We start from the raw sequence: 16,508 nt of genomic DNA on the forward strand, positions 1-16,508 counted from the left end.
GTGCCTTTACCATTTAGAAAGGTGGGGGAAAGGAAAAGCTTACTACTGCTCCTTGTCATCATAAGATAAAAACTCTTAAGAGGGTAGGTGGAAATGTGTGGGTACAAATAATGCTTTAAAATACAGGGTGGGACAAAAGTAAGTTTACAGTTGTTTATATAGAAAATAATACAATAATTATTAATTATACAAGTATAAACTCTATTTCACATTACTCACAACTGTAAGCCTACTTTTGCCCCACCCTGTATGTCCTTGTTTCTTTTCTTTATAGAGGTTTGAGTCACATTCCGTCTCAGCTCTGTTATGACTGCTCACCCCTTTCTTGTTTCTTTGCTCTTGTTCAACCAAGGACTGACTGTACAGTCAGAATTCAGATCCTGCTCTGCGGTATGGTGCCATCCTTAGTTTGTTTGAAAGAGTTCTTTAGAGATACTGTCTTACCCATTTTTTTTTTTTTGTAAAAGAGAGAAAATAATTGATGTTGTGTGATTTCTTTTATGCTATTTACTTTTATCTATTTTGCAAATTTTCTACATGCATATATATTTTATAATTAGCAAAATAATTTATTTTTAAAGTACTCACCAATCATTAAAAATATCAATGCAATAAATAAGCCTCTTAAAAAATTATGCTGCCTCTTGGTCAGTAAAATTTTATCCTGAGAAAATAAATCCTAGCTTTGGTTGATTGGTAACTGCACTAATCTCTCAATACTAGAGTCATGTAGATGACTGACATTCAAGGGTCAGCACCCATGTTTGTATGCAAACAGATTATTTTTGTTTTAAAGAGTAGATAATTGATTTTGAGAGAGAGAGAGAGGGAAAGAAACATCGATGTGAGAGCGAAACATGGTCGGCTGCCTCCTGCACGCCCCCACCAGAGATTGAGCACACAACCTGGGCATATGCCCTGACTGGGAATCGAACCCACAACCTTTAAGTCCACAGGACCATGCCCAACCACTGAACCATACCACCCAGGGCTAGACAGATTGTTTTTTAAAGGAAAATATCAGATAACTAGTCTTCCACTGCTTGGGAGTATTTTTAACCAATGATTGAATACAATTTGAGGATATTTTCGGATAATTTGTAATACTCTGTGAGTGAAACTTTGGTTCCCTTTAGAGCAGAACTGCTTTAAAAATAAATAAATAAATAAATAAGTCACTCCAACCAACAGACATTTCTATTTCAGAAAATTTCTAGTTATTATTTCCCCAAAAAATCAACATTAAGATCTTCAGCCTTCGGATTATGCCATTTCACTGGCAGATGGCTCTTGTCAATATCGGAGTGTTTGCAAGAGAAAGCGTGTTCATTTGAGCACAGAGGTGACCATACCTGGATATTCAAAGACACCCACAGAACCCAGAGGCGTCCTTTGGCAAAAATGTTGTGTCAAAGACAGGACTAGTGGATTCCTAGATTAAAAGTAAGAAGTGGCTTTGAATGCCACATTTTTGTTATAATGTATACAATATCAGCTCTTAGGAGTATGTCGCCATTAAGTGGGTTTTACATTTTCTAACTTCTGTTCTTTATGTATTGCTTTGATGTCAGTCTGTCAAAGAGAGAAAACTTGAGTCAATTCACCTTGATTCGCATAGCTGGTTTGTTGACTGTGGCATATGTTGCTGATTAATCTCAGCACTTTCCTGCTATACCTAGAGAGCGCTTCAGAATCGTTCTCATCCCAGCTCACAGATTATTACCTGCTACCAGTCAGTCAGATTGGACAAAATGAATTCTCCTTGTTATTCCAGATATGTAGGTAGCTTTTCCCAATCTCTGTTGATGGCCACCTTTTTTGATCATGTACTTCCTTCAGACCGTTACTTTAACCATGTGGACTGTCATAGGCAGTGCTCTTTCCCTGGGCAAGGTGTATATAGTGTTACCAGGCCTTTTGCTGAAAGAGAGTAATAACATCTTGAATGAGGAGGGAGCTACCAGTGATCGAACAGACCCTTATTACAGAGTAGCAGCGAGTTATTAGGAAAAAAGAGACTGACACCTATCTGTTGGACCACCTTTTGTTCTGACTGTTTTGAGAGATGCTAGTCTGATTTTTTTTTTTCAAAACAGCCATTTGAAATAACAAGGATACTTTGAAAAGATTATTCTTTTTTTATTTTTATTTTTTGATAACCTCTGGTCCTGGGAATTGTGGATAGGTTGAGTAGCCATCCTCATTTGCCTGGGACAGAGAGGCTTCCCAGGATACAGGATTTTCAGGATTAAACCGGAACCATCTGGACTAGTTGGTGACCTTATTCCTGGGTGCCGTACCCCCAAATGGCCAGATCTTGAGGAACATGAGTTCTGAGATTCTCACTCATGGACCATTCCTTGTTACAGCTTTTCTTTCTATCCCTGGAAGGCACACTATGAAGAAAGGCTGGGAGTTGTGAGACAGTTATGGGGTATGGTGAGATTCCAATTTGGTTGAGTGATGTCTTTAGTTCACATTTCTTCTGTAGAGTGAAGGTGACTACTTAAAGCCTGACTAGTTAATCTAGAGCAATGATTTTGCCAGGTGTCCCTGGTAATCTCTGATAATCTATTCTGTCTTCACACACCATCACCCTTGCCCCAAATGATCTTCCAGCATGTTGTCATTAAAGGTTTTTAATACTGAGCCCAATTTAAAATGCAGTGAGTTTTGCAACTGGAATTTCCATAAGGGAGAAGGACCGTCATCCAAACTCAATGGTTATATGTAGAGACAGAAGGCAGCATTCCCTGGGGCATTGAGCCTGAGTTGTCTATTAAGGAGGCTTATTGCCTGTAGTGAGATGGGTGATTCCATGGGGGTCACAGACCCTGGACTTGCCTCTACTTTGCTAGTAATTAGTAATACTAATATACTAGTAAATGCTTCACCCTTGCAATATTGCTTCTTAGGTTTGACTCGGATTTCTTTTCCTGGTTTTAGAACTTTCTTTCAAATGGAGAGTTAATACTTAGTGCTTGCTAGTGGTCTGACTTTGGGGTTAGAATGAGAATGAAAATGCAATAATATATTTAGGAACCCAGTCTTTAGAAAGTGCTTAATACATAATTTATTTCCTGCCTTAAGAACTCCCCTGAGCAGTATGATTGGAGAGCAAGAGATAAGGGAGGCACTGGGGAGTAATGAACATGTAATTTGGCAAGAAAACTTACCAGAAAGTATATACAACAAATGCTTGGATCCCAGAGGCGGAATGAGACAAATCATGTTTATTGCTCCTATTGGGCAAGAATGTGCCAGCCCAGCTTTCTAATTTTAAAGGTTATGAAAGGTGCTGTTTTAGTAACATGAGGTAGGAAGTGTTGTGGACTGAATGTTTGTGTGCCTCCCAAAATTTCAGATGTTGAAGCCCTTGCCCCAATTTGATAGTATTTGGAGATGGGACATAATTAGGGTTAAATAAAGTCAAGAGGATGGGTCCCACAAGATGGGATTAAGGCCCTTCTAACAGGCACCGGGGAGCTTTCTCTTTAGGCCATGTGAGTACACAGCAAGCAGGTGGTCGTCTGCAAACCAGAAAGAGAGTCCTCACCAGACACCTTCATGTAGGACTTCTCAGCCTCTAGAACTGTGGGGCATAGATCTCTGTTGTTTTAGCCACCTAATCTAGGGTATTTTGTTAGGGAAGCTCAGGCTGACAAAGACAGGAAGAGATGGCACTGGAAGAAAAGGCAATTCTCTAACTATTTAAGAGAAATGATTATTGTGGAAGTGATAAAAATGTTTTTTATCTTAATTTAATGATCAATTAGGCTTCTTTAGTCATAGATAAAATTGACTAAGTCCGTTAATATATTAATTTGTAAGTTTCATAATGTTTCAGAAATGTCAAGTGTGGTTAGATGAGTTCTGGTTTAATTTTAATTCTCAGTCTCGAATTGAAAAATGGTGACATGTGTCTGTCTGTCTCTTTCTCTCTGTCTCATGGAAGTTACTCAGAATCCAGTAAATATGAGCCCTCTGTGGAGAAATAAATTATTCACACCTGGTAACAAGGACAAGTTAATTCAGCTATTTATTTTGAAGGACATCACCAGGCTCAGCACCCCCTGCTCTGGACAGATATGGCAGCACACTCTCTTAACATGTCCATTTGGTCTTCACTGTGAGCGGCACCGCCCTCCCCTCGTAGAGGTATTTTATTCCCGTTGGCCTCTGTCTCAGTGACAGAACTTCATCTCAGGTTCTTCTTTTGCCCAACTCCTTCCCTTGTGTTACTTGGGCTTTTACATTTTTCCTCCTGTGCTCTTTCCCAACAGCCCTCTTCCTTTCTGGACTGGTTTCCTTCAAGTGCCTCTTACCCCTCCACACCCTCTTTAATCCCTCACTCCGTTTTGCCTTGGCTACACTTTTTCTCAACATTTGTCTTTCTTTGTCTTCCAAGGAGCCCATCCCTGTCATATGTGGGCGAAGTCAGCACCTAAGGGCAAAGCTCCCATCCTATGTACCTCTTGTTGCTTCTCTGATGGTTTTGGCAGGAGTTTAGATATAGGGGGACTAATTGTCACCCGGCCCCGGTTTTAAGTACCCATTATTTGCAGGCAAATCTTGTCAAGTGCCACAGACCAGTTAAAGCATAAATGGATACAACAATATAAATCAAATCCAGTTTGGCTCTCAGTGTGTGTATATCTATTCATATATACGTATCTGTGCTTGCACTTGAATTACCCTGAAGTTAAGCAAACAGGCAAATTTTGAGATGGGAGGGATAAAGGAAAGGAGGGAGAGAAAGCCTTCTTGGTAGGAGGACCAGTAACCATTCTTATGTATCAAATGAGTGCCAGTTATGGGCAGAGTGGGCAGTAAATCATGTGCTCTGGCTACAGAAGCAAGTAGGGGTTGGCCTTGTCCTCGGGGAGCTTCCAGTTTGTATAGACCAACAAGTAAACGAGTAATTGAAGTGGGTGAGCATAGGAGTAAGGAAGAGGGGAGGTGAACAGATTGCATGCATGCAATACATGGCAAGAATCCGTGTTCAGATTTTTTTCTTCTGATTTTCAAAGTACTTAGTACTCATAATATGCTAAGTACAGAATAATAGAAAAATGCAAAAAACGAACAAATTCTACATAATCTCACCATCCAGAGAAAAGCATAAAATAGTAGTTGTATAAGAATGCCCTTTTTGTACAGACATTTTTGTTGTTGTTTACTATTTCATCCTAATCTGATAAATCCGGTGCTTGGGAAATTCGGATCATATTAGTTGGTTATTCAGAACTTTCAGAGCACGTGTCTTCAAATAGGTACTTCATTGAATATATGGTAAAATAAATATACTGTATTTTAAACCATGTACTTAATTAAGCCTTTTACATAGTTAGGCCTAAAGCCATTTTCTTAGCAGTTTTTTTACTGACCTTTGGGTTCTAATGTTTCCTTGGAAATATAGCTTCTTAACTACGTTTTTTTAAACAGCTTTATTAACATATAATTCACATACCACACAGTTCACCAATGCAAATTGTACAAGCCAATGGTTTTTAGTTTAGTATATCCACGGAGTTGTGCAACCATCACCACAATCCACTTTAGAACGTTTTCGTCAACCCAGAAAGAAACCCCAGGCCCCCATTAGCAGTCACTCCTCATTTCCCCCCAGGGTGCCCCATCCTAGGCAACCACTAATTGATTTTCTGACGCCGTAGATTTACCTCTTCTATACATATAAACAGAATCACGCCACCATAAATGCATGCTCTTTTGTGACGGGCTTCCTTTATTTGGCATAACGTCCTTCAGGGTCATCCTTTTTATGCCTGAGCGAAAGGCACCACCTTGTACTACCTTCATCCGTTGGTGGACATTTGGTTGTTTCCACTTCTTGGCTGTTATGAATTGTGCTGCTGTGTGCATTCATGTACCAGTTTTTGTGTGGATAATACTCGGGTATGATTACCTTTTTTGCATGGTTTTCATTCTCAGATTCCGTAAGTACTGTTTTATACGTTATAATAAAGGCACAAGTTTAAAACGAAGTTAATTATCTTCCAGTCTTTTACGCGCCCCTGCCTCCTCTTCCCACCTTTCAGCCTTGGCTTTACTAGTAATACAAACTTAAAACCATGCTTCTTTTTCCAAGTCATGAACAGTCTTTCCCCAAGTTCTGATCCTCTTTCCTTAAATGTCTTCGCATCCTTCCCCATTTTTCTGTCCACCTACTTTGGGGGTCTTGTCATCTCATCCTCTGACCTCTCCCGTTGGCCTTCCTGGCTCCATCTCTATCCCTTCCAATTGACTCAGTAAAACCTCTGCCGTATTAATCTTTCTTAAGCACTGCTGTTTGCTGCTCATTGGAGTCAGACCCGCTTTGCCACTCACTGAGCTGTTTCCTTGGATAAGGTACTTCTCACCTATTTAAAAAAATATTAATCAGTCCGGCCAGTGTGGCTCAGTGTTTGAGCATCAGCCTATGAACCAGGAGGTCACGGTTCGATTCCCCATCAGAGCACATGCCCAGGTTGCAGACTCAATCCCCAGTGTGGGGTGCATGCAGGAGGCATCCGATCAATGATTTTCTCTCATCATTGATGTTCCTATCTCTCTCTCCCGCTCCCTTCCTCTCTGAAATCAATAAAAATATTTTTTAAAAAAAAGTTCATCAGACTGCCTCCCATCATGCTAGTAAAAATTAAATGATTTCCCTGTGCTTCCGTCTCCCACTAGCAAAATGAGATGAACTCTGTTTCCTGGTCCTGTGTTTATATATCTTGTCTCCCATGGGGACAAGGATTATTATAGTAGTATGTACTATATAGATGTATATTTATTTATAGATATTTATATTTAATATATTTGTATTAAAATGTATAATATAATTTAGATATATATATATATATAGTATATATTAAGGCCAAATGTTATTGAGTACATATTTTTGGAGAGTGGCTTTCTCCCAGCATCTAATGCAGCCCTATGTGCTTAATGAGTGATCACTGAGTTAGTGTTTACAAAATAAATCAATTAATTGCTTTTTTGCTTAATCTGGCTATTTAAATAAGTGGTAATGTAAGGTAATAAATATTTTTAACAGATACCAGCTCTAGACCTGAACATGGGAGCAAGTATAAAAGAGTGGACATTCCCTGGGCCATATTTTTCAAAAGGTCATTTTATGAATATGGAAAGTTTCTCTTCTAATCAAGAAAGGTAACAGCTAAAGCATAGCTGCAGGTCAAGTGCAGGCTACAGAGGTGTTCTATAGGGTGATCCGTGACTTCCTCTTCTTCTCAGTACAATGAAAGTATTATAACTATACGGAATCTGTCATCTTCCATTCTGCATGAATCATTTCCTTTCTATAACAGACACATCAGCATACACATCTCATCTGCTAGAAAACATACCCTGCTTCTGAACGTTGTTTTCCACAGTTCATTGAGATTGTGAGGGATAGTTATATGTCCCTTTAGTTGTTTGTTTAGAAAGCCATGTCATCTGAAACTTAGTTCCTTTGTAATTTGACCCAAGAAAATTCTCTTCACTGATAAAAGAGTTTTTAGCTAAACAACATGCAGAAGAAGAAGTTAGATTGCCAACTCAAAATTAATTAACCCTTCTTGAAAATTTTGACATTTATTCTTTCTTTTCTTGGTGATAAAGGTGTAAGACTTGTAACAGGTGCAGAGAATATATAGTGCGCTCAGAGGAAGTCTTAAATATGACTTGGACACCCACCACATGGTGACTAATGCCCCCTTCCTTTCTTGTTCACCACATGAATACCTTATGTCAGTGATGGGCAACCTTTTGAGCGTGGTGTGTCAAACTTCGCCAAAAAACTGAGCATAACTCGAGTAGTGTGTCACTTTGAGGAAAAAAATTATTTCGCAAATGTTTCATTTTCAGGAGCAGCAAATGTTTCATCCTCGGCATGCGGCTGCCTCAGCAGCCACGTGTCATCAGAAATGGCCACGCGTGTCAGTGCTGACACGCGTGTCATAGGTTCGCCATCACTGCCTTATGTTATCATCTGTGTACAACGGTGGCCAGGAACAAAGGAGACAGCTACCATATATGAGTGTGAAAAAGTGTGTGGGTATTTGGTTGCCACTTGCTGTAGGTCTACTGTAAACTGGACATTTTAAATATGAAGCAGATAGGTTCAAAGAGGCTGCGAGACTTTCCTAACATCATTCAGGGAGAATTGGCTGGGAGGGGTCACACACAGGACGTCCATCACCAAAGTTTATGCCCTTCCCCAAGTCAACAAATATCCTAAAAAAATCAACATATTAGAGGCATGGAAAACATTAAGGCTTAAACTCTCACAAATTCAAAAAAGCCATAGGGGAAATCCTTGCTAAAAACCCCCAGGCACCATACTTGTTTTGGCATGACTGTGCCGAAGGTGATCTGAGAAGAGAATTGACTTTGCTATGGTTTGAAATGAATGCAATCTTGCTATTATATTTTGCAATAGTCCCCTTTTAGGAAAAATGCTTATATGTATAAATGAAAAATGTATTTCTTTCATAGACTTTATCTTATCAGCATTAACTAGTATGAAGTATAATGGTGAAGGAAAATAGTTGAAGAAAATGCTTGGAAATAACCTAAAATTCTCTTTCATGAAAACTTATAGCAATGTTCAATTTCAGGTATTTTCCCCCAAATATTGTTTATCATGTCAAATAAATTGCTTTCAAAGGGTAGCATGGCAAAGACCTTCCAGTAGGCTCCTCTGAAGTTTATGTGGGAATTCCAAATAGACAGGCTCAGGGCCGTGAAAGACAGAAGGGGTTGGTTAATGCAATAGAATGGATCCGTCTCAAAGAGTGAGAGTGGAGAAAATCTTCCATAGAAAAAGGAGGCTCATAGTGAGGTGAAGAGAAAAGAAATGGAGGTATAAAATTAGAAGTGGGATTCATGACATTTAGATTCAACCAAGGTCTTTAGCAGATAATGTTTGCGTACCATTGCCCAAGCACTTGGTTAAACTACTGGAAAGTCGTCTATAGTAAGTAATTGTAGTTTTTGATATAGCAAAATGCACAGAAGTTTCTGACTTTTAAGTCTTGTCCTGTATAATAAAAGGATTTTTAAATGTGTTGTTTCTCCAGTCAAAGCAATTGCACAGTCTTTATTTGGGAATGTTTTTTGGTAGGTGTAATCTTTCTGTTTCACTATTTAATCCCCCGCCCCCTAAAAGAAAGTGTGTATATAAGGAAGAAATATTAAACTGTAAAAATAGGCTTCAAATTTACTACTCTGGGTAGACTATCTCTATTGCTAATTTTATCTTTATATAATTATTTTAAAAGCATTAGTGAGTATGTCACCTGTGAGGAGGTTTATGTCTAAAACCAGACAAGATGGGATAGCTTAGTGGATTCTTTCCCTGCAATGATTTGGAAAAAATGCATGGCTTTTTATCTTTTATGAGCCTCTGTCTCGTGGTATGTAATTGAACATTCCTCTCCCGTCTTCAGTCTTCATGCAGGGCCTCTAGAAAGATTTCCAGCAGGGGCACATTTTTAGACAGAGGGAAGAAACAGTTCAGAGTTATTTTGGACCTCCTCAGCTTGTCTCTCTATCTGGCCATCTCTCTCTCAGTCTCAGTCTTTCACTGTCTTTTATTTCCCCCCCCTCCCCCCGCAACTTGGCTCCTTCAACCCTCTACTTCCTTCCAGCTCAGCTCTATGTCATGGTAATAACCAGCCAAGGCCAGCTCATGCATGTGTGTGCTTTAGCTGAATCATTCTCACAATTATAAAATTATTCAAGGCAGTAGAATTAAACTGTCCCTCACCACTACCCAAAGAATATAATCAGCCCTGGCCAGTTTGTCTCAGGGTATACAGCATCGGCCTGTGGACTAAAGGGTCCTGGGTTCGATTCTGGTTAAGGGCACATGCTCAGGTTGCAGGCTCAATCCCCAGTAGGGGACGTGCAGGAGGCAGCCAGTCAATGATTCTCTCTCATCATTGATGTTTCTATCTCTCCCTCTCCCTTTCTCTCTGAAATCAATAAAATATATTTAAAAAAGAATTTATGTAATCAAAGATTATGTTCATATTTGTCCACCTGAAGTATACCATAAATTATATGAATTAAAGAATATTTAACTCAGCTAACCTGAGGAAGGAGGAAATATTCAAAATAATATCAATGAAAGTGCAGCCCTTGTTTCTTCATTACATGGTGCGTACAGCTCAGAGGCCTGATGCAGCCAGACTGTGTCACTCGCAGTCCCTGGAGCAGTCTTACTCTCACATCTTCATTCTCCACCGTAGCACACCCAAGAGTTCATCCTGTGGGGAGGTTTCGTCCTTCCTCTGAATCCATTATACCTTTCCATGTTCCTGACCCTCTTTCATAAAACTGGCTCATACAAAATAATATTCAGAATTCTCAGCCAGGAAGTCAGTAGGTGGTTCTTGGAGTTTGATCACGTTTGTGTCCAACGACTGGGTCAGCTGAGAATCCTGGTTCCAGTTTGGCCTCTGCCCCATTTCCATTGTCTTGTGACTGTGTATTTACATGCAAAGATCCATTCTTTAGGGGTTAATTTTAGCCAGAGTTCAGTGGTTTTGTATAATTCAAGCCAACCCACATGTGCTACAAAGCCAAGTTATCAGACCTCAGGGTCACATGCCAGGTCTTCCTAAGGTGGCGAAAGTCGTTCTGATCTGTACACGGAATTGCTGCCTCCAAGTTTCTTGTATTCCCATAGCAAGTTTTGCTAAGTATTCACGGAAGAGTGGTTATGAGTCTTAAAGGAGGCCAAGCTGGTGGGCCAGCTCTCACTCCTGGATGGCAAGCACCTCCAGCCCTGGCAGGATGGGGGGCTACATGACTTGAAAGTCCTCTGCTAAGCCTTAACCGGTTTGGCTCAGTGGATAGAGCGTCGGCCTGCGGACTGAAGGGTCCCAGGTTCGATTTCGGTCAAGGGCATGTACCTTGGTTGCGGGCACGTCCCCAGTGGGGAGTGTGCAGGAGGCAGCTGTCAATGTTTCTAAATCTCGATCCCTCTCCCTTCCTCTCTGTAAAAAATTAATAAAATATATATTTTTTAAAGTCCTCTGCTGAAACATCTAGACAGATGTAAAAAACAAATGTAGAAAGCATTTTCTTAAATGCATAATGGAACCAGCAAAAATATTAGAAATATTGTCAAGGGGCAAAAACAAAAGCGAGCTGAAAACCAAAAGAGGGAGGGTGTGAGCCAGGGCTGCTGCTGAGCTTCAGGCGTGGGTTTCAGTGTCCATCTAGGAAAGAGAGGGTCTAATGCCTTTGCCCAGAAATGACATCCATTCAAGTTGGTCTGCCTGGTGTGCTTCCCAATAGCCATGGCTAATATATGTACTTTAAATTCCTCCATGATGCTCAAAGGTAGTTTCACCCATGCCTCTATGGATACGTCTCCATTGGGGGCGGGGCGGGGGCTGAACGGAAGGGGGCTGGCATGGTGACATCGCTACTCTACCAGCTCGTCAGATTAAACTGGTGCTCTCTGTTCTCTCTGGGCTTGCTGACCAGGCACAGCCAGTGAAATGCTGAGTGTAGGCAATGGGGGCTGTGTGTTTACAAACACCTCTGAAGTCCAGAGTTAGGGTTTTGAACTTGTAATGCTTATCTGCCATAATATTGGGAGAAAGGAAAGTGGTACAGTCAGAAACCCAGAGGTAGCTCACCACAGCATTTGGGACAAGTGGAAGGGGAGAGACTCACGGGGAAGTATTATGATTGCCTGCCTCGTGGTGAGGAAAGGGTGCTCTGAGGAGGAACTGACCAAAGTCAGTTGGAAAGAACACCACATGCCCCTGGTTGGAGGCTAGGACAGTGACATGCTCCACCTGTCACAAAGTTAAGTGGAACTTTGCCGCCCAGGCCTGTATGTGCTGTTACAGTGACCGTGAGTAGGATCGTCATGATTATGAAACATGGGCATCGGGGACCACCCGATTCATGAGAGGTTCTTGCCCTAAGTGACTTTCAAGAAATGTCTCGGATTCCTTACTTCCCCACTCTTAAAGAATACTTTGCTTCCTGTTAAACAATGATAAGGACAAATACGATGGAAATGAACCTGAGAAAATTCGTATGTGTAATATGTATCTTTATTCTTGTAGGCCTCTTTTTCGTGGAAGTTCGGATGTGGACCAACTCGGAAAAATCTTGGAGTAAGTAGTTACTGTAATTTTACATCCGTGCCCGAGGCATTAGAACATTTACGGAGACTTTCCTCTGACGTTCGCATAATGCATTTATCTCTTGTCTCTCCTGCCCCAAGCTGCTGCTGCAGACACTGTTACTGTTTGTGTGGTGAGTGGGGACGCGGTAGGCGTGCTGTTTTATGCAGAGCCCGGCATGGCGGGTGGCCTGACCGCTCTGCTCCGGAGGCTTGTATGTTGCTCGTGTGGATTGTTGCGCTGCTCCTCCTTCTTTGCTTGGCTGACCTCCTGTTCTTTAGTTCAGGTGTGTTGTCTGCCTGGGGTCGTTTCAGATGCATCCACCATCAGAAGTGGGGTGCGTGGTGGCCTGGTAACCCATCCTTGCCCCCTGGGCTTCCTGTCCCCATTGGGTATCCTTTAGTCATCCAGGTTGCTTTGGCATTGTTTTCCCAGACGAAGAATGGTATGCGACACAATCCATTTTTCTTTGGAGCACTGAAATAGGAAATGAGAATCCTAGGTTCTAATCCTAGGTCTTTGGCTAAATAACTGTAATCTTGAGTCAAGTCATTTCACATACCCTACAAAGAGCGTCCACGGTGCCTGCTGCATAGTCAATGCTTGAAAAATGTTAGCTGTTTTTACAGTTCATTAGTAATTGTTTAACCATTGTGTTCCTCGACTTCTTTACCTGAGAAATGGAACTTGGGGCTTACATTTTCTTTACGTTCCCTTCTTGTGCTTCAATTCCTCGGTTCCAGTTGTCTGTTACATAGCTCCTCGCTGATTTGTAGAGTTCCATTCATGTCTGCATGTGTGCATGTGAGGGTATGGATGCTTTCATGTTTCTAGAATGTAAAAGGGGGGGGCCTTTTCTTCTCACAAAGCATGCAGTATGGCATCCTTTGGGGATTTGTGTATTTGCCAAGTCCCATCAAAATTGGGGTGGAGTAGGAAGAATGTGGGAGTTGCAGAACACATGAAAAAAAGCCCTGATCATTGGTCTGTGGCATTTTCTAGGAATCCTGGTGATTTCTAGGATATTTGTAGTCTGTAAAACTGGGGAGAAGTACCCCTGGAGAAAAGGATTCTATTTTAACCCCGTCTACCCAGGCATGACTGCTTAAAACAGTTGAAACACACAAACGGAACCCGACTTTGTTCTTTGGGTAACGGGAAACAGCTCCCGTAGACATCTGTTAGCGCCAGTGCCACTGCTGAGTCAGAACCCGGTGGCTTTGAGGTCTGAAAAACATTTGCTCGTTTTATTGTCTGGGGGCTGCCTGGGTCCAGGGCAGCTGCCACAGCCGCCGCTCCTCCTGCTGCTACTGAACACTCTGTACGATGGGTGGCTCAGGACGGAACTGGCTTCTGACATGTCCAGTTCTTTGTCATTGAGGGATGAACCCCATCTACTCTTCCCAAACCTGTTGAATGTAGTTGGTGTGCATGGGATCTTGAAGAGGGACGTGGGGAAGTCAGACCCTCTGTGGGAAGGAAAGCAGCTTGCCAGGCAGTGAAGCCCTCCACCTGCTTTCCCTGCTGACACCACCTGGGCACCTGGTCCACCTCCAGCCCTGGCGTCGGCGATCGTGTTAACATTGCTGGTGCCCCCGAGGAGAACGCAGCCAGAGAGGGACCAGGAGCAACCTTCACTCAGCCTGTTTGACTTGCTTCCAAGGGGAAGCCGGTTCCACCCTTGGCAAAGGCCTGAGATCCTAGGTTGCAAGCAGGAAGAAGCCATGAAGTCCTACATGTTCTGTGCCTTCAGGCTTTACTTCTTGGTTGTTTCCTCTAAATGCAGTTATTCCTTTGGCGTGGAGAAAAGGGACAATACTGCACCCTAGTGTCACTTCTAAAGTATGGGGGAAAATGACTTCTGTCCCCACCTTCACTGCCAATTATAGGTTTTGTGCTCTGTCATTCTTTCCGGTACAAATGTCAGCTTTTAAGGCTTATATTCAGCTGTCCAAATACTGAAATTGGATGCAGGCACTTTTTAACGGGCCTATCGGAATTTCACCACGCTCACATATGGGCCATAAAAGCTCATACTGTATGAAACTGAATTATTTTTAAAGAAAGTTATGTTCACATTCTCTTTAAGGGGAAAAAAAATGTTTGTGTTTAGGAAGATTTATACTTTCAAAGAACAGCAAGTACTTTGAAAGTGAAACTGAATGCTTTTCGCCTGTGGCATTTTGGAGCATTTTTAAGACCAGAGTCATCGTTAAATAGAACCAAAATATTGGGTTTGGAATAAGGAGAATTGGGTTCACTCCAGGCTCTGTGGCTAAACTCGCTATGTGTGGCTTTAGCAGTCCATTTCATTCCTGTAACTCAGTTTCCCCATCTATAAAACAGAAATAGTAATACCTGAATAGTAGTAGTAATAGATGTCATGAGAGGTTGTTAGAGGGCTCAGGGGAGGTGATAGACTTACAAACACTTCTAAAAGTTATTTATGTAAACATGTATATAATTATGTACCACATATAAATACAGAGTCCTATTTTTCGGAGGGCTTTTGGCATTCAGCTGCCCATATTGCCAGGTTTAACTCAATATAGATATATTGAAAGCTACAAATAAAAAGATTTTAAATTATTACTAGTAGTTGTTGTAACCAGTTTCTAGATAACTAACTGGTGATAGTATGCAAATATATTAATATAAAAAAATGGCTAAAAAATAAAAATGAATGAAAGAAAAATTTTAAAGTTCTTTAATAAGCATTCTTCTTTTCTTCCTCTCCTATTCTTATTCTATCCAAACACATACATATTCATTTCCTTTAATAATTCGTAGTGAGGTTTTTTCCTTCTTTGTACTCTTACTCTAGATCTTGTTATTAAGCAAATTTTGTACAGTTGCCATTTCCATTCATTTGTTCCAGTAAATATGTCCCTGACTCTTTCTTTATCTGCCTCGATAACATGGCTCTCCCAGCGTATCCTACAGAGGTAGGATTGTCTTTGCCCAGACGCCCGCTGATGGGTACGGTTATGACACACTGTCTGCTCTCCCCAGGGGAGGTCTAGGACCTGGGCTCTGTTTAGGTCAGAGAAGGGGAACAAAGCCCTATAGAGATCCTGTGACATTTAGCACCACATCTTCCTGAAACTTGGAAATCCATTCAGGAGAACTCACCCCTCTGGGCCTTAGTCCCAGCGAGGGCAGGCCAAGAAGTCCCTAATGCAGGCAGGCCAGCAGCATTTCTAACTGTGGTTTAAATCGTTAATCAGTATTTGAATAGTCATAGATTCTGTTCACTAAATTATAATTTTTTTAGTTTAGCATTATTCAGTCTATGTGAGACATAAGTTTTTGTATCCCCTGATTTCCTTTGTTCAAACCTACTTGCTACCTATACACACGCTATAAATAATATCTACATAATGTATATTATGTTGTTTAAAGCCACTGACCTACAATATTTCTGAAGAACCTTAAGTTATGAATTGCTAAAACTCAAGCAGTTCATATGTTAAGGTGGTAGTGCCAACACATTTTAGATTAATAACATTATTTCCCTCTTATCCTATGTAATAAAGAGGTAATATCCAAATTGACCGTCACGCCCTCACAAGATGGCTGCCTACGACCAGGCGGGGGGAGGGCAGTTAAGGGCGATCAAGCCAGCACACAGAGGCAGTGAGGAGTGATCAGGCTGGCAGGGAGGGGGCAGTTAGGGGGCGACCAGGCCGGCAGGGGGGGCAGTTAGGGGTGATCAGGCCAGCACACAGAGGCAGTGAGGGGTGATCAGGCCGGGGGGGGGGGGTGGCCGTGACGGGTGACCAGACAGGCAGGCAGGTGAGCAATTAGGAGCCAGCAGTCCAGGATTGTGAGAGGGATGTCTGACTCCTAAACTGGCAGTCGGACATCCCACAAGGGGTCCCGAATTGGAGAGGGTGCAGGCTGGGCTGAGGGGACCTCCCCCCCCCCCCGCACGAATTTTGTGCACCAGGCCTCTAATGGATAATAATAATGGGTTATGTATTGATGTTGACAAGTACTCATTATATTAAAAAGGCACTGAAATTCATAGAAGTTAAGCAATTTCTCCTTACTTACCCATAAGTGTCAGGTGCAGAATTTGAACCCAGATCTGCCTATTTCCAAAGCCTGTGTTGTTTTTATATTATTTGATGCTCTGTCCACATTTCTGGACTCAGAATCATTTTCAGGGAAAACATAAATGATGCTGTTTTTATTTATTTGCTCACTTTGGAATACCTTGAAATAGTTATGCAATAAAAACATATAAATTAATTTTGATACTAAATTATAAAATAGTGTTTGCATAACACAGGACTAACATGCCTTTCAGCCTCTTCTTTTTGTCTGATTCTAATGGATGTAGTT

At 41.5% G+C, this 16,508-nt stretch overlaps 1 protein-coding gene across 5 annotated transcripts in view; it reads left to right on the forward strand.

The window, feature by feature from the left end:
* The window catches only part of CDK6 (cyclin dependent kinase 6), a 211,513-nt gene that overhangs the window by 185,138 nt on the left and 9,867 nt on the right, over positions 1-16,508 (forward strand). For all 5 annotated transcript variants that reach the window (XM_008149113.3, XM_054726288.1, XM_054726284.1 and 2 more), the window contains exon 6: positions 12,102-12,152. In XM_008149113.3, the coding sequence (XP_008147335.2) occupies positions 12,102-12,152 (51 nt within the window). The remainder of the gene's footprint in view (positions 1-12,101; positions 12,153-16,508) is intronic.

The sequence above is a fragment of the Eptesicus fuscus genome, chromosome 14 (assembly GCF_027574615.1).
Source record: "Eptesicus fuscus isolate TK198812 chromosome 14, DD_ASM_mEF_20220401, whole genome shotgun sequence".
NCBI classification, from domain to species: domain Eukaryota; kingdom Metazoa; phylum Chordata; class Mammalia; order Chiroptera; family Vespertilionidae; genus Eptesicus; species Eptesicus fuscus.